The sequence below is a fragment of the Solanum dulcamara genome, chromosome 6 (genome assembly GCF_947179165.1).
Source record: "Solanum dulcamara chromosome 6, daSolDulc1.2, whole genome shotgun sequence".
In the NCBI taxonomy this organism is placed as follows: domain Eukaryota; kingdom Viridiplantae; phylum Streptophyta; class Magnoliopsida; order Solanales; family Solanaceae; genus Solanum; species Solanum dulcamara.
Window position 1 is genome coordinate 35,729,579 of NC_077242.1, and position 20,877 is coordinate 35,750,455.

The 20,877-nt window shown below is 33.4% G+C and overlaps 1 protein-coding gene across 2 annotated transcripts; it reads right to left on the bottom strand.

Moving 5' to 3' along the window:
- Positions 1-1,079: 1,079 nt before the first annotated feature.
- LOC129893462 (uncharacterized) lies at positions 1,080-4,758 on the bottom strand. Of its 2 annotated transcripts, none has more exons than XM_055968999.1 (6): positions 4,547-4,758; positions 4,387-4,456; positions 4,190-4,295; positions 2,922-3,023; positions 2,697-2,834; positions 1,080-2,624 (listed from the first exon to the last, which is right to left on the bottom strand). In XM_055968999.1, exons 1-6 carry the CDS (start codon positions 4,671-4,673, stop codon positions 1,350-1,352), a joined length of 1,818 nt encoding a protein of 605 aa, XP_055824974.1. In that variant the 5' UTR covers positions 4,674-4,758; the 3' UTR covers positions 1,080-1,349. The 2 variants fall into 2 exon arrangements, with proteins under 2 accessions (XP_055824974.1, XP_055824975.1); XM_055969000.1 differs by having other exon boundaries at positions 2,922-3,020; positions 4,547-4,757.
- Between the last annotated feature and the right edge of the window lie 16,119 nt (positions 4,759-20,877).

Here is a 20,877-nt window from a genome sequence, read left to right on the forward strand (position 1 = left end):
GTAAGTTGTGCTGCCAAGTTCAGGGAGGATTTGATGTATTTCCTCTTTTAAATATAAAATAGTCATCTTAAGTTTGTGAAAGTAAAAGAGATTTTATTGTTAATGTCACTTCATTTAAGCACATATCACACCAATATTGTAAAATATTAAAGTTATCTTCATTTTAATTGATAAATAAAATACAAATTTTCAAGTGATTGAAATACTATTTAATTAAAAATATGTAACTCAACATTATATTCATAAATAAAAATTATATTTATAAAGTGTAATTTTTTAATGGAAAAATATATTATCAAAAATAATAAGTAGTGAAGGTTGTGAATGTTATCATAAATGGTATTAACCATTATTTAAATATACACAGGTGTAAACGTGATGTATAAAAGAGGGTTTAAGAGGGGTAATTTTGTTATTTTACATTTTTATCCCGGAATAAGTTAATCCAACATTAGTATTCCACCCACAAGTAGATATAACTTATCCCTATCATAATTATTAATCTGAAGATAAGTAATCTCACACTTTGTAACTAACAAAGAATTGAGGGATACTAAAAACTTATCCCAAGACTATTTTTTTCTTTATCCATCAGACCAAACAATCCCTCATAGTTATACACAGTATGTGTACTTTTATGAGAAGGATTGTATTTAACCTAATGGGCTTTACAACACTCGTTATGGGTGGACCTTTACTTTCAAAGGTCACTAATGTGTTGATCAGATATAAACGTCACTAATACACCCCTCTTTGGCATTTCTAAAATGTTTTGGCCTCGTTTCATTTCACAAGGTGGTATTTTACTGGATTATTTTGACTTGTGTCTTTGTGATAATGAAAGAGGAATACTGAACTAGTGTTTGAAAAGTTAAATTGATAAGACACATCCCGTCAAGATTTATAATTTAAATATGTTAATGAATTTAGATTATTGATAATTGCAATATATATGTAAATACCAAATGATGTCAAACATGTTAGAAATTCCATATGATAAAGAGAATCGCATATATTGCTACAGGGAGAGTACTAGTATTATTTTTCCTATAGAAAAATGAAAAGAGAAGGTCCTTAGATGAAACTGGACAAACATTTCAAGTAATTGGAAAAAATATTGCGATAAACATATGTATGCCACCAATTTCTTAATCATACTAAGCAATGTTGTCATATTCCTTTGGCCGATATTTGAAATAATATGCCTAGAAATACTAGGCCAAGGTATTGGAAAAGAAAGAAAAGTTTGACAGCAGAGGGCCCGAGCCACGGAGGAACAAGGCATATCATAGTATACAAGTTTACTATGTCCACAGCATAAACTTCCAAAAGGAAATTCAAATCCACTATTAAGCCTTTCGCTTACCTGACACATGTCTTCGCGCGAGCGACAACTTGGACCTTTTATGAAGACACCTTTCATCTTCACTATCCTCACTGTCCAAGACAATCACAGCTTCACATTGTGGTGATTCTTTTTCCTGTTGCTTCATGTTCTTGTTATAGTATATATCCTCGTCTTGATTGAGCTGCTTATGATCACTTAAGTTTTCACATGAAAGGGGATGATTAACTTGAGCTGTGGAATGCTGTCCAGATTGGGAGGTCAACTGAAAGCTATTGTCCTTACCCTCTCCAGAGTGCTCCATAGCTTGTAGTGGCAGCTTCTTGAAAGTCCCACATCGATCAGATGACTTCCTAGTCCACGCATCATAAGTATCACCAGTTTGTGAAGTAAAAAGTAAACTGGACGCTGAATCAGTGCATGCATCAGAAGTATCACCAGTTTGTGAAGTAAAAAGTAAACTGGACGCTGAATCAGTGCATGCATCAGATTTTGAAGCGGGTAGATTTTGAGATGGAACTAAATTCTCTTTATCACACTTCTGCTGACGTTGAGATGAACTGGATGTGTCGAAAGGATGTCTCCTCCCAGTTAAACCCAGCTTCTTATTCCCCATGGAGAAACCATTTCCGTTTTGATCACAAGCCTTCTTATGAGGTCGCTTATTGTAATGACCAGGGATCCCTGGCAACGGAAGAGTTTGACATGATGCAGTGGACTGAAGTTGGACTGATAGCTTAGGCTTGAACTGCAACTTCTCAAGATCCTCTTGTTTATGGCTGAAATTGGTTGACTTAAGCAACAGCTTATTTGTACTCTTATTTATGCTGACATTTCCCATCTCACAATTATGTGGATTCGCAGTTTTTCCTGAATTTCTTACAGCCTGTGGCAAGGCCTCTATATCCGCATAAATCAAAAAAATACTTTGGGGTTCCAAACTGGAAGAACATTGAATTTTTGCCATACAATCCTTCTCACCATTTCTAACTTTAGATGGACTCACAAATTCTGAAGATAGTTTCTTGGTTCTCTGTTGTACTTTATCCTGATTCAAGTCAAACTCGATGGGAAGCTCTTTCATACCTTGTTTACTAACTTCCATCTGCTTATTTAAGATATGACCAATAGGCACTTCACTCACAGTCTCACCATTATGTCTTTGTGCACGTCCAGCACAGTCTAGCGACAACTTTCTGCTGAGTCCACATAATCCCTTCTGGTTCACAAAATGATCAGGGACCTCAGATTTTGGTAAATTTAATTCTTTGGCTTCAACCTACAGGGATTATATGTGAGATTTGGTCAAAAACAAATACACATAATCACGTTCATCTAAGTATCTGCTTACAATTCCTTCTCTTGCATTTGTAAGAGTTTGGATTTCTTGGTGACCACCAAAATCACTTGCTCCAGCCGTGGCGTACTTTTGAGTCATTGATCTTGCCTTGTGGTCAAATGCTTGTCTATTGTATTTGTACTCCATGCTCTGCTCATAATATGCATTACGAGCACATTTCAATCAAACAGGGTAGGTTTTAGTACAAATTACCACACTGCAAGAATGTTAACTCACCGCATCATGCATTAACCCATCATCAGGATTTGGCTCACTTAGTAACAAACCTATACTTGTTAAGACAGTTGAAATGTTCAAAGATGGCTGCCATGCTCCCTGCTTTATTGAAATGACCACATTATGAGTAATATATAAATATACAAACTTTTGTTAAATTTACGAGAGTTAATATAGAAAGGTAGATATCAAAAATTGCAAGTAAGCAAAACAGAGACATCCGAGATCCAAAAACAGTATAATAGACAGGGAAATTATGGTGTTTAAGTTAAGCTATTATTCTGTAATCAGTAAGTAGTGTATTGGCACGTGAAGACTCTTAAAACATTAGTTCTCTATGTGTGAAGTCTAATAAGATAACTCAAGCAGAATGAACACCATTACTTGATTAGTAAGATAGAAGAAGATTGCTTGAAAGCTTTCCCAGAGAGAAGATTTGACCCTTCGATGCATAACCAGCAAGCGGAAACTATCAGCTATTGTGACCAGTGTCATGTGATAAAAATGAATTGATTTGACTACAGCACACAAGGTAGATTCATTGGGAAACCATAAAAAGCGAAAGAGTGCTTGCGTACTTTATTCCTTACAATGAGAAATATTGTGTGGGAGCAGTCTTTATACCTTTTTCAGGATAATAAAAAGTTAATTTGGATCCGACAATCTTAACCAAGGATTAATATCAATTAGAGTCTTAAGGACAATTAACAGATGAGATGTTATGCACGATTGATGACTTGTACGAGCTCATAACTTAAGCTATTATGTTTCTGCCGACACTTTGAAACCAACATGAAATGATATTTGCACAGCCTCTGGAAGAAGGCAACTTCCAAATTCCCTTCACTTCTTACTGGATCATGGATTTGAGAAAACAGTATGCTACTGCTCTATGAATATATGAGAGTTGCAGTGCCTTGAGTTTCCACATCTAGAAGACAAAGTACAATCTAAGGAAAGCCAAGGGAAAATCCCCATGGCAATTTTAATCCATGCATTTGATCAAACAAGTGCTATTTAACTACATGTCTTTGATTTTCAATCCGAATTCTATACTGCTTTCGAATGCACTCAACACGGTCACCTAACACTAGTATTATGACCTTAAAAATCTCATATAGTTTTTGGACCCCAGTTCTCACATAAGAATTGAAGTTTTTCATTACTAAATTTAGATGAAGCCAGATAATTCCTTATTATTGAGTTAATAATAATACTAGTAATCTCACACAGATTAATGAGCAGTAAACAATGATGGATTGGCAAACCTTTGGAGGAAGATTGAGAATATCCAAGCAAATACGACCACCATTATCAATATTTGGATGATAAATGGGCGTTAGGAAAGTGACAATGGGAGGCTGAAAGGGGTACCTGGTCAAACAAATAAGGTCAAGAATTGAACCACACCACATAAAATAAAAATAAAAAGAGAGAGAGAGAAGAAAAGGGTCAAGTTTAAAACCTTTCAGGTATCTGAATTTTGACGCTAAAGAGTCCTTTAGCATACACAGTTCCTTCAGGGCCTTCAATTACTAGAAATACAAAACAACAAAAAAAAAAAAAAGGAATTTCAAGATAATTGCAGATAAATCAGAAATAATGAAAAAGAGGGGGGAAATTACAGGCATGAATGGAGGAAAGAGAGGAGGAAGAAGTAAGAGAAGGGAAGGAGGCGCCGGGAGGTGGATCGGTGAGAAGAAGCTTAAGCTCCCTTTGCATTCGGAGGTTGAGCCTTGCCTCTTGAGCCATTTCCTCTTTTCTTAGGGCTCACAATTCACATCACAGGAGGAGACACCAATTTAAAAAGAGTATCCCGCCCCCTAAATTTGAGAGCGAGGGAAAGTGTTTGTTTGTTTGTTTTTTTTTCCAAATTACTGCTACTGTCTCAAAATGACGGTCAATATTTTTTGGTCCACAATTCCATATGAAAGTATTAGTATTGATATCTTTTAGTTTTTTTTATTTATTTCAGAATAAGTGATATTTTATACTATAATCAAAAAATTATTAATGATGCTTTTCATATTTTATACTATAATCAAAAAAATATTAATGATGCTTTTCTAATGTTTTCCTTATTTAAAGAAAAAGTTACATAATCAAAAACTACTAAAATGCATTTTAGTAAAATTTATTTTATTTTCTAAAAATATAGAATTTTGTAAGGAGTGTGTCAAAATGGAAAATACCACTTATTTTAAAATGGGAAAAGGGCCTGATATGCCTTTCAACTTTGTCATTTAGAGTTGATATACTCATTCGTCATAAAAGTCGTTCATCTATACCCCTATTGTTCTTTCTCCTGACACATTACTAATTCTCCTGGCGTAGATCTACTTGTTGTTAATAGATCGGTAAGGGTATTGTTTCGACTCTTTTCTTCTAACGGATGTGAAAAAAATTAATTTTAAAGTTATTTTTAAAAAAAGAATTATTAAAAAATAATCCATATAGAGGGTTATGTTTGATCCTTCTCACACATACTTTTTTTGACTTCTTTGATTCCATGGTTAATTTATATTTATTATTTTGATGGTCAAATTTATTTTTTCACTAACTTTCTTGCAAAATTTATTATAGATGCTCCAAAAGTTTTTTTACAAATAAAAAAACTAAATTAAAATTTTGTCACGATCCGAGAGTACCCCTAGTCGAGACACGGTGCTTAGAAACACAAGTGTCCCCAAACTAACTTCGTGGCATGGTATGACACTAAGGTATTATTTAGTTTGGATACAAGTTATGATGGATTAGTTATGTTAGATAAGTTATGCTGGATAAGTTATTCTAGATTAGTTATACTGAGAGTAGTTTTTATTACTTATTTGATTTGTCATATTCAAAATTATATTCATCGCATAATTTCGAAGAATAAGTTGTTTGTTTACAAAAATACCTTCCACCTTTTTTAATTTTTTTTATAGTTTCTTTGCAAGCTTTAGTTAGTCATTCTTAAAAATAAATTTTTCATCTTATTTAACTTAAATATTTTTGTGTATGCATTTCCATGATTGTTCCGTGTGTTTTTAAAATTAAACTTTCATCTTATTTAACTTAAAAATAAAAGTTCCATCTTATTTAGCTTTAAATAAAATTTTCAGGTTATTTAACTTAAAAATAAACTTTCATCGTATTTAGCTTAAAAACAAAACTTCCATCTTATTTTAGCTTAAAAATAAAACTTCCATTTTAAGTTTATTAAAGTAAGATAATTTTTATTATTAAAAATATCTATATTTTAATTGATATATAAAATATAATTTTTAAGTGAGTAATAAAATATTTAATTAAAAATATGTAATTTAGTAGTGAAGTGAATATTTTAAGATAAATCAAAATATAAATAAACATAAGAATTAGAAAAATAAATTCAAATTATAATACATTCACAAATAAAAATTGTATATATAAAATATATTTTTTAATAAAAAAATATTATTATTATTATAAAAACAACGATTATTTAAGGCTGTGAATATTATTAGAAATTATGTTAATATGCATGAATGTAAAAAGTAGTATATAAAAGAGAGTTTAAGGGGGTATTTCTGTTATTTTATATATTTTATCCCAAGATAAGCTATCCTTGAATTACAATTCCACCGTCAGGGAGGGATAACTTATCTCTGTACTAATTGTTAATTTTGGATAAGTTATCTCATTCTTTGCAACCAAACAAGGGATTTAAGGCACTTATAAATTATTCGAGGATTAACCCTTTTATCCATCGCACCAAACGACCCCTGAGAATCATAAACAACACACGGCATAACTAAAAGACGGAAGAAAATCATGAATAGTCTAACAAGAGTCTCACATAAGCAAAAATCTGAAAAAGCATATACGGAATCTAACTATATGTCTGAAAGCCTCTATTACATAGTTGAGTTGCTAGGACATGTTCCTAGCTAACTCCAAAATCTGAAAGCTGAAGACTAAATTGAAAAGCAAAAAGGTAGAACCGTCCTCGAAACATGAGCACTCACCAAAGACACTGTCAAGTTGATAGGAACCTGTACTAACCGTGAGTGTGTGCAGAAGCATCAGAACCTATATTATAATATAATATAGGCAGAAAAGTATGTGGTCAGTACGTAGAATATGTTGAGTATGGGAAAATGCTTAAACATGATATACTAACATGATAAGTGTGAAAGCATGCTAATGCAATGACCAAGTAAGCATAACATTAGACTAATGTCTGATTCTAAAAATATAGTACAAAGTCATGCAATATTCTGAAAATCATAACATATGTTGGAGATACCGTTAACCAACATAAATCATGTGAGCTACAACATGGAGTTCAACGTTCTGCTCCACACCGAAAGGAGAGTGTCCTAATTGCCAAGGTAAGGACCATAAGTCTGAGATTAGATGAATCCACGACCTACAGTCTATAAAGACTAAGTCCTATGAAGGCACATAGTTTTGGGACAGAGGAATTGCTACTAAATATTTCATGCCTCTACTAATGGGTGAGCCTTCATTCCTAGGTCCATTCGGTGCTAAGTAAACTCCCATCGAAAAACATGAATAATCATAGAAAACAATATGAATATGATAATATTGAAAAATTCATGAAAAATCTAATAATCATAAGAGTAGCTCCTTCAAAATCATGATAATATAACATTCTTTGAAAGCATCTAAATCGTTCATAAAAAATTGAGCTCATAAAGCTTGCATGTGAAAATAGGATAATTGTGATCTTGAAAACACTTGCATGCCATGAATTCATGAAATTATCATTGAAACCATTGATATTATTATCAATTCATACATAATAAGGTCAATCATGGAGGAAAACTAAATTTCAATAACAACCCATAAGAAATCATGAAGCCTTAGAATTGGGGAAAATCATAAATTAAAAAATTGAGGTTTTTTGGGAGACTCAATGGGTGAAGAGGGACCCATTGATGAACTTTCCACATAACTTGGTAGAAACCCAAGGTGAAAATTGAAGAAGGAGACTTGGAGCTTGAAACTGTGTTCTTGCCTTGAGAGAGAAGAAACCTTGATTTGAGAGTAAATGGGAGGTTAGGGTTGTTAGAAATCCTTTAATCCCACTTAAAATAACCAAAAATAACGCAGTACAGGGATTAAAAGAGTGTGAAAAGACTAAAAGACCCTTGATAAAAAATTGACAAATAAGGATTACGAGTGCCTTGTACGGACCATACTACAACCATCTATGGACCGTGAAAGGGTCCGTAGAAAGCAGAGGCAAACTTTTAGGACTTTTCTGAAGTTCAACTCTACGAACTCTTCTACGGTCTGTAAGAACTTATAAGGCCCGTACATGTGCCCATAAAAGTTGAGGAGTCTAATTTTATAAGGTTTCATTGTAAGGATGGAGCTACGATCCATGAAAAGTTCTACGATCCATAAACACCCTTCATCCTGTTTGAGAAATTTTCCTTGATTTCTGAAGTTTGGTTTATCGTCGGGTCTATGATCCGTGGAACTCTTTACAGACCGTAAAGCCTCTCTTAAACTTGATTCTGGAAATTCCATTTCTGAAGGCCACTTCATGAGTGGCATCTACGGTTCGTGCAACCTTGTACGGTCCGTGAATCCTTCCATAAAATGTCAAAAATTACAAACTTCAACAACTTTTTGCACTTTCCAACTTTATTTGAGTTAGGCCTTTTGGGGGTATTACAATATCTCCCCCTTAGGGGACATTCGTCCTTGAATGGAGTTTAATTAGGCATGAAAATAGTAGGGGAAATATTTACAGTCCAAAATGAATGCAAAAACACATAAAATTGAAGGAGCGACTGACACCAGGCTAAAACATGAAGTTTGAAATTGATTTCATGAACATGCATGCATAAGAAAATATGAGAATGCTGAAATGCATGAATCGAATGAATACATAAGAGGAACTAATACCTCACGATGAAACTGAACTAGAAGGGAAGACATGGAGGTACTTAGCCATCATATCTGCTACGGCTTCCCAAGTATCTCCCTCAATTAACTGATTCCTCCAAAGGATTTTCACTGAAGCAACTTCTTTATTCCTCAACTACGAACCTGATGGTCTAAAGTCTCAATTGGGACCTTTTCGTAAGAGAGATTTTCCTTCTCACCAATACTCTCTAAAGGCATAACTAAAGTCGGATCACCAATGCACTTCCTTTACAATGACACATGAAACGCTGGATACACTGATTACGATTCGAAGGGAGAATTCAACTCATAGTCCACCTTGCCAAAACCCCTCAAAATCTTATAAGGGACAACATATCTAGGACTGAGTTTCCCTTTCTTACCGAATCTCATCACAACCTTATAGGTGAGATTTTTAAATAGACTCAATCATTAACATTGAATTCAAGCTCTCTTCTCCTCACATCATAGGATTTCTACCTACTCTGAGCAGTTCTCAATCTTTCTCTAATGAGTCGAACTTTCTCCATAACCTCAAGAACTAACTCAGGCCCTATCAAAGCCACTTCACCAACCTCAAACCACCCTGTATGATACCTACACCTCCTACCATAGAGCGCCTCAAATGGAGTCATCTAAATACTTGAGTGGTAACTATTATTATAAGCAAACTCAATCAAAGGAAAATGATCATCCCAATTAACTTTAAAGTCGATCACACAAGCCCTCAACATGTCATCCAAAGTCTAAATAGTTTTTTCATCCTGACCATCGATCTATGGATGAAAAATTGTACTAAGCTTAACCTGAGTACCAAGACCTTTTTGAAATGATTCTAATGAGATGTGAACTGAGTACCTCTGTCAAAAATGATCGATAATCAAACACCATGCAATTTTACCATCTCTCTAATGTAAAGTCTAGCATAATCCTCAACTGAATAAGAAGTCTTAATCGGAAGAAAATGTGCAGACTTAGTCATTCGGTCTACAATCACTCATATAGAATCATATTGTCGACGCGTATGAGGCAAACTTGTAATGAAGCCTATATTCAAATCTTCCTATCTTCAAGTAGGAATATCAAAGTTCTGAGCCATATCACCTAGTTTTTGATGCTCAACCTTAATTGTTTGCAATTTTGACACTTAACCACAAACTATGCAATATCCTTCTTCATGCCATTCCACCAATAGAATGCTCATAGGTCACGCTACATCTTAGTGGCTCTCGGGTGAATAGAATATCAAGAACTATGAGCTTCTGCTGGAATCTACTGCCTCAACCCATCAACATTTGTAACACACAATCGATCCTGATAATGAGGCACACCATCTCCCACTTGGGAGAAAGCCTCAACGACCTTTTTAAGAACCGCTTCATTTAGTTCAACCAAGATTGGATCCTCATTTTGTTTCGACTTCACATCTGCCACAAAAGAAGATTTTGAACCAGTTTGAACAATAACTCCACCATCTTCTGAATCAACTAAACATACTCCCAAATGGGCAAGTCTATGAACATTACGAACCAACTCCTTTTTCTCAGTTCAACATGAGAAATACTACACATGGATAATATACTAAGAGTGTCTGCCATAATATTAGCTTTACCCCGATGACACAACACACTCATATTATAATCCTTCAACAATTTAAGTCACCTTCTTTGGCGAAGATTCAGATCCTTCTGATTAAACACATATTGAAGACTCTTATGATCGGTGAACACATCCACATAAACACCGTAAGATAATGCCTTCAAATCTTCAAAGAAAAAACCACCTCCACCAACTCAAGATCGTAAGTCGGGTAATTTGTTATAACACCTCAAAAAATTTCTAAGCTAAGGCCCAAATCATTCTTCATATATGTATAGGATCGTATGGGGTGATTCTTAATTGTGCATAGGTTTTATGGTCAATTATTTAGTGTGGGAATAGGTTTGGAGATGAATTAAGGTCACAACAATCCTCCAGCACAAAGTTGAGTTGAAAGCTTCCTTATCGATTGAGTTTCGATATAAGATTTTACTTGAGTCAACTTCAAACGATCATATCTTCTAGAATATAAAGATTTAAGTGACCCATAACCTATCAAATTAAAAGTCTATAAATCCTCTTTTCACCTCTACCAAGTTTTCCTCGTTTGGAGTTCAGAGTGAAAAGTTATGCCCGTTTCAGTAAAGTCCTGTCAGACAGTCACACTTTTACACATAGATTATATGATCGGTATAAGTTTTGACGGACGGTGAAGTCATCTGTGAAAGCTTGCTGCATTTTTTTTAGAAACTTCTTACACGTCTTCTAGGGTTATTTTGGTTCTTTTCAAAGCTTTTTAGGAGTTTTGAGAAGTAATTGAGTCTTTAACCATAATAATGTAAGTGTTAAATCCCCTTGCATTACTAATACCTAGAATTTCATGGTATTAGTAATGCAAGCCTTAATACAAATAGAGTGTATACATGCCATGAAAAAGTGTAACAACAAGGTATTACTAATATACCTGATTAATGTATGCATTATTTTTGGTAACACACTCTACCAAACGACCCCTAAGAAGATAAATTTGTCTGCAACTTTTTCATCTTAGGTTACGTTACTTTTCGTCTTTTTTATATATGCAAATCAATCTTTCAAGTTGTCCAACAAATAAACATTAGATTTGTAACTTTATTTACACACAATTTACAATCAGAAAAGAAATAAAATAGGCCCACTTTCTTGTTCATCCTTTGCAGAAAGGTTGATTTTTTTCTTCAACCCATTTGATGAATTTGTATTTTCAGCAAAATTGATTAATGATTTTTGTTCAAATTCGTCATTAGAAGAATATTCTTAATAAGAATTTTCAAATATCTGACCCTTTTTTGCATTTTTAGCTATCACTTGAAGAAGCTTTGATATTGTTTTAACGGCGAAAAGATAGTGAAAGGTGATGAAGAGAAGAAGAATGAAGAAAAAAGTGAATAAAATACAAATTTAAATAGAAAATACTATGTTTAATATGGGTTGGTACATGTATTTTACCTCACACAACAAATTTGGGTTTGCAGTTTAGGGTGAAATTACAGTAAAACCTCTATAAATGCATATGCTTGGGACCCAAAAAAATATTCATTTATCGAGATTATTAGTTTATCGATAAATGCACAAAATATTTATTTATTGATAAATAAATATTTATTATTTTAGAGAGTATTTTACAGTATGTGCCATAAAAAAGAAAAACAAATTATTTGAATTAAGAATTTCAAAAGTTTAATCTATAAAACTAAAAAGTGTAGTCTTTGCATATTTATTATTTAAATTTAGGAAAACTAAACGAATATAGTGAAGTTTAATGTTTCTAATTATATTCATGTATCTAGAATATGAAGATATTTTATGTTAACTATAAAAGAAAAAAGTTAGATGTTTAAAAATTATAATCCAAATATAATATCTTCTCATCATTTGAAAAACGTACAAAAATCATTTTTAACCAATAAAATAAGAAACGCAATATGTGAGCATAAGAAAGAGAATTCAACTATTAGCCAAAAAGATTTGCAAGCATGAGTGAAACAAAAGTTTGATTTGACTATTCGTCAATCAACAATATTGCACACTCTCAAAAGGTCGGCAAAGTATTTGTCAAATGAGATGAAAAATAGTTAAGGATGAAATTAATTTTTATTTTGGTGGAAAGAAAAAACAATCAACTATAGAATCATATTTTAAAAAGAAATAGTTATTGGTCTAGTATTATTGACTGATTAAATATATATAAATTCTTGATATATTCTAATAATTATTACTTTATATTTTTTCTGGGCATTTAATACTTTATTTTTAATTATCATCTAATGCATTTAGCGAGAATATAACTTTAATATAACTGGCCCAAATCGAAATCGGAGAAAAATATCCATTTAGCGAGATTATTACTTTATCGAGGTTTTACTGTAATTTCATTTTGGAATAGTCTAACCCCCATGAAGTATATGTGCGTAGTTGAGAATTCAGTAATAGATTAGTAAAAATCTCAGATTTTGCTATTTTTAAAGTCTCCAAACGAACACTTGAGATTCATTCGGATTTTGATAAAAATAAATTAGATATGTTATCACACTAAATTCGACGTTTCGGACTCAACGATGCACATGGAATTTTCATCCGAATTCATCTCGATAAAAAGTGAATCCAACACTCAAGCATCATTTTGAGCCAAAATCTACAAGAAGGCTCAAAATGAGACCGAAAGTCTCAAAAACTGCACGAAAGATCGTTCTAAACCAAACTCGATATTCTGGAGCTAACCGAGATGATAAAATTTAAATCTGAGTGTGTATTCCAAAAATGTTGACCAAAATCAACCTTAGCAAAATTTCAAAGGCTAAAGTGCCAAGTGACCTCAATCCAGCACCAAATGCCTCGATGCTCGCATTGATTATGCTCCTAGCCTAATTTGACCATTCCAGAGCTGATAGAATAATCAAAATTCTATTTTGAGATCGTATTCCTAGAGTTTTGACCAAAGTCAACCATTGAAATTCTAAGATCTCAAAAACAGGAAAACATACATAAAATCCAAACGAACGACCAGACAACCGAGTTGTCAGTGCCAACAAGTCATAAATGACTTTTGATTACTACAGAAAAGCTCTAAACAGTGAAAAGATTAGAAAATGGAGAAAATAACCTGAAAGGTCATTATAAAATGTCCACTAACATGCGGTTGTCCGACGATTTGATTAAACATTGACTAATTTTGAGAAAACTTAATTAAATAAAGTAAAGAAAGACAATTTGAATCTTTTGAAAAAAAAAACTTAATTTAAAACATTTAAAGCAATTTGAAAATGAATAAAACTTTGGCCAAAAATGACTAAGAAAAATATTAAATCCTTTGAAAAGAAAACTATCTTGAAATAATTTCACCAATTTTGGATAAGCAACAAATTGAGTAAAATTTTAATTAACTAAATAAGAAAAGGATTTATAAAATCATTTAAACAAATGAACCAACACAAAAGAAATTAGTTCCTCGTTTAGGAAATTTAATTAAGTTAAACTAGAGTTTAAGTTAGAATTAATCTAGCATAAAATTACAACAAATAAAAATGTAAACAAAATAATCAATTTGAAATTCAGATCCTTTTGGACCCAAACTCGATCAATTCCACTCCTGCATTTTGGGCTTTTTGGCCCATTCCGTTTTTGTATACCAGCTGTATACCACAGGTATATTGTCTGTATATATGTTGTATATCAGCCCCTGTTTCCTACATATTAACCTCTCTCTTCTTTTGCCCCGCATCAACTTCCACTTCAAATTCGTCTGGTCGATGAGGCAGACTCAATAAAAACGACAATTGGGAGACCATGGCCCATCTCGAAATACAAGAAGTATAAGAATCTGAGGCAGACTCGACCCAAGCCAGTTCATACATAAAAAGCACAATATAATTTAATACAAGTCCATTCTTAAACCAACACAAATCATCAAAAAGCAGACAATAAGGAGAAGAAATGATATGATTCTTAAAACAAAGATTGAAGAAAAGCCATAGAGTGAACCAAGGAAATGTCATTACAATCAAGCCATTACACTATAGTTTTATGGAAATTAAACAGATGGAAGAAGAGGAATTCCAGTGGGTTCTTTGAAAAGGTTTCACAGTAGGCAAAGGAAAATTAACTAAGTTTACAATAACAAAGTTTTAGGGAAAGCACACGTCCCAATTTGAAATTACAAGCAAAAGAGGTTAATTCACACAATCAACATACTTCCAAAATTAGATCATAAAAATATACAAGAGGACACTGTCTAAAGATACAAGAGGACACTATCTAAATCAACCAAACTATACAAACAGTGGAGCTTAATTTCAGAACTTGGCCTAGGATCTTAACCAATCCAAGGATAATCACTCAACATCTAAAAGGAAAACTTCAGAGGAAAAGCTATATCGGAGAGGAAGGCAGGGAGAAATATCAAACAGAACTGTACCATCATATAAGACTTGAACTCCATAAATCACAATATCAATAACTAGATGAATGAGTCATACGTACATCGAATCTAAAATCTAACTAGCACGCCAAGTTTAAAACAGTGGATTTCAAATACATTCATGTACAAACAGTATTCGGAGTTCAAAACCAAAGCAATGTTAATTCAAAATGCACGTTGGCACTAAACAAAATAGAATGTTATCGAAGAGGCCAAGCTCATGCTTGATACAAAATGAAACAGAGAAAAGGTCACCTTGACCCGACAAATTACCTATTAATGACCTAAAACCATAGGGGTTAACTCAAAGCAAATGGTGTAGCATTCAAAACTAGGGGGATCAGAGATCACATGATCAAAGGCAGGGTCTGATTAACATAAACAGAAAGCTTTGAAAACTGAAATCAGTGAAGATTTAAACCTGGATTTGAAAATAAGATGTAATCACACAAGGAGCATAAGCTTAGAAGTTAGGCCATAAAAAAACAATGACATGAGGATTAGTTGAAAGCTCTAACAACATTTGATAAATATCCAAACGTGCTATGAACTAGCTCTTATCATTAAGAAATGAAATGAAAATGGCTATTAATTAAACAATACTATAAATGACATGCCTCAAACCAAGCAGATTAAGACTAAATCTAGATATGGTTGAGCACTATACTATTTTTGTTCCAGCTTTACCTTTTCAATTTAGCTATTCCTTAGTTGAAGTTATAGCTCCTTTGAATAGGATTAGTGTAGGTCTTTTTCTCTTCTTACTCTTGTAAAGGGAGATCTCCCTTATTTATGTTTTCCTAAAATATTTGTATCGAGAGGAGTCCTCTCTTTTAGATGCATAGCTACTAGGTTTACATTTTCATAGTATTGGGGAGTCGACTTATGTACCACCTTAGGTTGGAGGTTAGGTCTATGTCCCCTATGTTGTACTTTTGCTTTGTTTTATTTTATGTTAAGGCCTGCGGTGTTGCTTAGCAACTGACTCCCCCTCAAGAATCGTTAAAATAAAAAAATAAAAAAAAATAATCTAGATTAACATCGAATTAAACTAATATAAAGATTTATCCTAACAAAACGAGATAAAGAGGTGAATATACCTTTTTTTGTGGCAGCAAGCTGAGAGAACAGGTCGAGGAAGACAAACTCCAACACCACGAGTGAGCTTCGACGAGCTCTGATGAGCCAAAATATGGCTAGAGACGCCGAGGGAAAAAGAAAAAAAACTCTCTACAAACTCCGAACTCCCAAACAAGGGGTGTTCTTTGTTTACAGTCCTCGGAACTGTGTATTGAACAATGAAAAATGGGGTTATTTATAGGCGCAAAATTTGGGGAAAAATCTTATTCCCAATCGGTATGAGAGGATGGGGAAATTCAAAATTCCTTGGGGATCAGGCTCCAACTATTGCTATTGTATACAAATTCGTACAAATTATTAACGAATTTGGGTGAAGGAATGATTAAGGAATAGGACAGTGACACCTGTAGGGTTTTAGAAGATTCTCGTACCTCCCTCTCTTGCTAGGCACGCCAATATGTACGGATTTGAGGAGATGAAGCTTGAGGCGGCGGCGTTTTGTGGTGTTGGTTCTTGAAGCTTTTAAAGGCTTCTGCATTTTGAGAGATTGAGATTGAGAGAGAGAGAGAGAGAGAGAGGGGTTGAGAAAAGAAGAGGAAAAGGGAAAAAGAGCATGGATGGTCCAAAAATTTGGACTGAACTTGGGTCCAAAACAAAATTAAAAGGGATAAGTTCCTCAGATTGATTTAATCGATAATTTAAAGGAAACTTACATAAATATACAATATTAAAAAAATATTTACCATTTATAAAAATAATTTTTTTTATTGAACACTTATAATACATTTATAATACAGTTTTAATACATATTGTAGAGAACTATTTATAAAATATATATAATACAAGTTTTATAAATGGATAATACATTTATCACATATTTTAATAGACTTATAATACATTATGTTAGTTTCTTACTATAAAAACATAATATATATTTTAAAACACTTATAATACATTTATATTGTATGCATAATTCACTTTTAATACAAGTGTAGATTTATCATAATATTGCTATGTATTGCTATAAATGGTAATAAATAAAAAATATCGCTAAAATCAATAATTAATTTTTAAAAATCACTCAATCAAGTAATTTTTCCTAATTTAAATTCGTTAAATATCATATGAGACGATTTCTTAATCTTAACAAAAAAAATAATTAGCTAATTTTTGAAATAAACACTAATTATAACATATACCACAATTTAGTTAATTTAAGAGAAACTAAATACGTACTTAAATGAAACACTTATTTTTTAAAGCAATTTTCTAAATATTTATAAAAATGAAAGTTGTATATAAATCTATATATATAAATATATAAAATTATATAGAAAAACTATCTTGAATTAAACTTGAAAATATTTTTAGATTTTCAAAAGAAATTATTCAAATTAATCAAAATTGAAGAAACTCGATAATTAATTTCTGTTGTGGAAGACTAAAATCGGGTGTCAACACCGTTGAATTGAGTTCTAGAGTTATCTATGAAATTCCTTATTGAGTTCTTTGCATATATAAATATATTGTGATGATTTTCATGATTTGAGCTTTTAAATTGTCGTTCACGTCTACATTCACATGAATCCTATTAGAGTAATTTGCATAGCTTATATTTATGCATTAATTTGAGATAAAAAGAATCACATATTTCATGCTTAAATTGATTAAAAAGTTTGAGCATGGGTTTGAGTTTGAGAAGTCTTTCATTCAGTATTTTGAGTATGATCATTATTGAGTCTAAATGAGTTGAGAAATAATGCATTTTAAATATTTATTTTGAGATTGAGTTAAGAAATCAAACTATGTTTTTAAAAGCATTCACTGAGTTAAGAGTATAATCATATTATTGAGAAGAGATGAGTTAAGAGGAGTTGAGCTAATTGAGAATAGTCCAATGAGACTAAATGAGTTTATTTTGAGCATTTATACTCACTTGAGTTCATGGAAATAATAACATATTTTGAGATTAGTATTGAGCACCAATTTGGGTAAGATTATAGAACAACTCGAACCCCAAAAACTACGTAGCCAGCATAGGATAAGATCGTACCGTTCGTCCAGACGACTCCTCACTTTAGTCCCTGATACAAACTTTTTATTGAATTCATGAAATGAGTTTGCATCCCTTACCCTGACAAGGTATTGGACGGTTGTAGCAACGACAACAGTTCATTTTATCATCATGATGTTTATAGTGATGGTTATAGGTTAGAGAAACTCCCAAGAGAGTAAACTATTACCTTTAAATTGAGTTGCATTCACTATTTATATTTTGCAAAGCATTGTCTTATTCTTATATTGCATGCCTTATTGAGTTGAGTAAGTTCAATATTTTTTCCATTGAGTATTCTTGTGTGAGTTTTCTTTTACCTATGTAACATAACGTACATTCTATTTACTGACGTCATTCAGCGCTGCATCATTTTATGATGCAGATTCAGGTACTCACGATAGTAGATGTTCAGTAAGATATCTTTCCATCAACAGTTGTGAGACCTCCTCGCTTTTAGAGGGCTCCAATGTAGTTAGTTCAATTTTATTTGATTTATAGTCAGGTAGTCGTGGGTCTTGTCACGATCCAAGTACCGGTCCGTATGGGCACCACTCTATGACCTAAGTAATAAGTAAGAGAACTCTTAACCCCTTATATGAAAAGCATTGCGGAATTTGTACCAAACTTAAGTATTTAAAGCCAGAAATTTTCTAATAAGTCTGTAGTAATCTAGTTTATACAAAATAATACTTAAACCCCCATGGATACGAATCTAAAACAGGTACAAGAGCTTCTAAGAGTACAATATATAAATAAAATAAATGACATAACTCCCACCATAATGAAAGAAGAGTTGAAGCTATTGGAGAATTCATCTTCGTCGTCACCTAAGAGACAACACTGATCCTGCAACCAGACTATACCAAGTGGCATAGAAAGAGTAGTATCAGTGTAAACAACACGTACTGGTAAGAATCATCGATCAATATGATACCCACTATATAATAAATATACAAGAAAATAAGAGAACATAAATAACTAAACTTTATAAATTTGTCCACCCTAACCTGCCAGTAAACTACTTACTCTCACGGTTATAGTCTTTATCCCTCCACTAACCAAGGTTCACTACCAACTTCGATTTACAAAATTGGGACATATGGGTTATGGGCCCACCTTACTTCCACTGTGCTCACCCTAACAATTATCCGCCCATAAACTTGGCCACTCAAGGGTCCCATACAACTATCACTAGTGTTAACCCAATTGCCTTACAAAATATGGACCTATCCATCTAATAGCCACACCTCATAACTAACTCGGACCTCTATGTAACAACTACTACCACCACTATCACTAAATGAACTCTAATGAGAACGACCCCCTGCTAACGAGCAACCCCCACCTTTAAACCAGAAGGTATAGAATATCACATAATTCTCAACGTGGCCTAACAAGGTCCACTATCTTACCCCGAATAAGTCTATACTGACTCACAGTCCTCTCCTAATAACATACCATAAGATCCATGAGGCTCTTCTATAAGTCCTTTTCTCTAGCTCATTAATAGCTATCCTCACTATTACATAGTTTACAGTTATCATTGGGTTCTCTCATGGGACCATCCACACACATACATTTTGACCTCTCATAGGATCCAAACTTAGCCATATATGTGTCGAAATGTGACACCCGATCCAAGTACGTGTCTGAACGTGACACTCAATCTAAGTACGTATCAGAATGTGACACCCGATCTATTAATCTGTCGAAATATGACACCTTATCCATGAATGAGTCAAAACGTGTCACTCGATCCTCACAACCACACAATTCATATTTACAACTAAATTAAGCAACAGAACAATGCATATAAAATCACTCTGGTCTTGCATCAACTCATCAAGGTTTCTAATCCTTAAGGTTTATCACAATTATTGTAATATTTTCTATCATTGCACATACAATTATGATCTTTAACAATACACCTATCTAAGTACGATAATACCACCACTAATTCCTCCAAAATCATTACACAACTTTATTATCTAGGTCACTTCAATTTAGACCACTATGACACTCGAATTTCTACCTGTGACCTGTGATCAAGAGCCTAATCATGCAATCCCTTATTAAATCCCTTTTATATACTATGCAATAGGTATAGATTTAGTTACTCAAATAAGAGAAGCCTAGCCTACCTTAGCACTAAGTAGTAGGGGAGAGATAACATGGCTCCTATCCTTCATTCCAGATGTCTGACGGGCAATATAGACCTGATTCTGTCACTTGAAGCCCTTCCAGTGCTGAGATCCCTTCCCTTTCTCTTCCCAAGTCAGGAGCAGCCTTTGGAGGATTTTTGCATTAATCCTCGCCTCTAACTTACCCTTTAGAAGAAGTAGAGAAATAAGAAAATCATGACTTAAGTTTTGTTCCACGTTCTCCCTCTCTGGCGGCCGAGTTCCCACTGGAGTGGCGCAGCTATGGAGGGACTATCGTGCTCTGGCGGGAATGTGGGACTGTGACGACCTGAACTAGGGCCAAGCCACAATATGACGATTGGGATGCGAGGGACCCCAACTAAGCCATCTTAGCATACATCACATTCATAAGGTAAAGAAACATATTGAAATAAACGGAAGTAATCATCATAAGGAAATGGAACTAAGGAAAATCAACCCAATAGATGTCCAAACCAGACTACATCATATGCCTTCTAAACATGCCTCTAGCCTAATATTTGATAGGGACTTAGGAAAAGCTTCTATCTCACCCTAACAATAGAAGAAAGTCAAGTTAACAACAAGAATAAAAGTCATGTCCTCGATAGAAGAAGGACTCACCAACTCCTTAGAAAATCTAAAGCAACTCTAGCCACGAAGAGGATGGTTGTGAGTATCGTCCACTCCTATATTATGAGATAATATAGGCATAATATGTGTTAGTACATTTAAATATACTAATTATATGAGGTATACGTG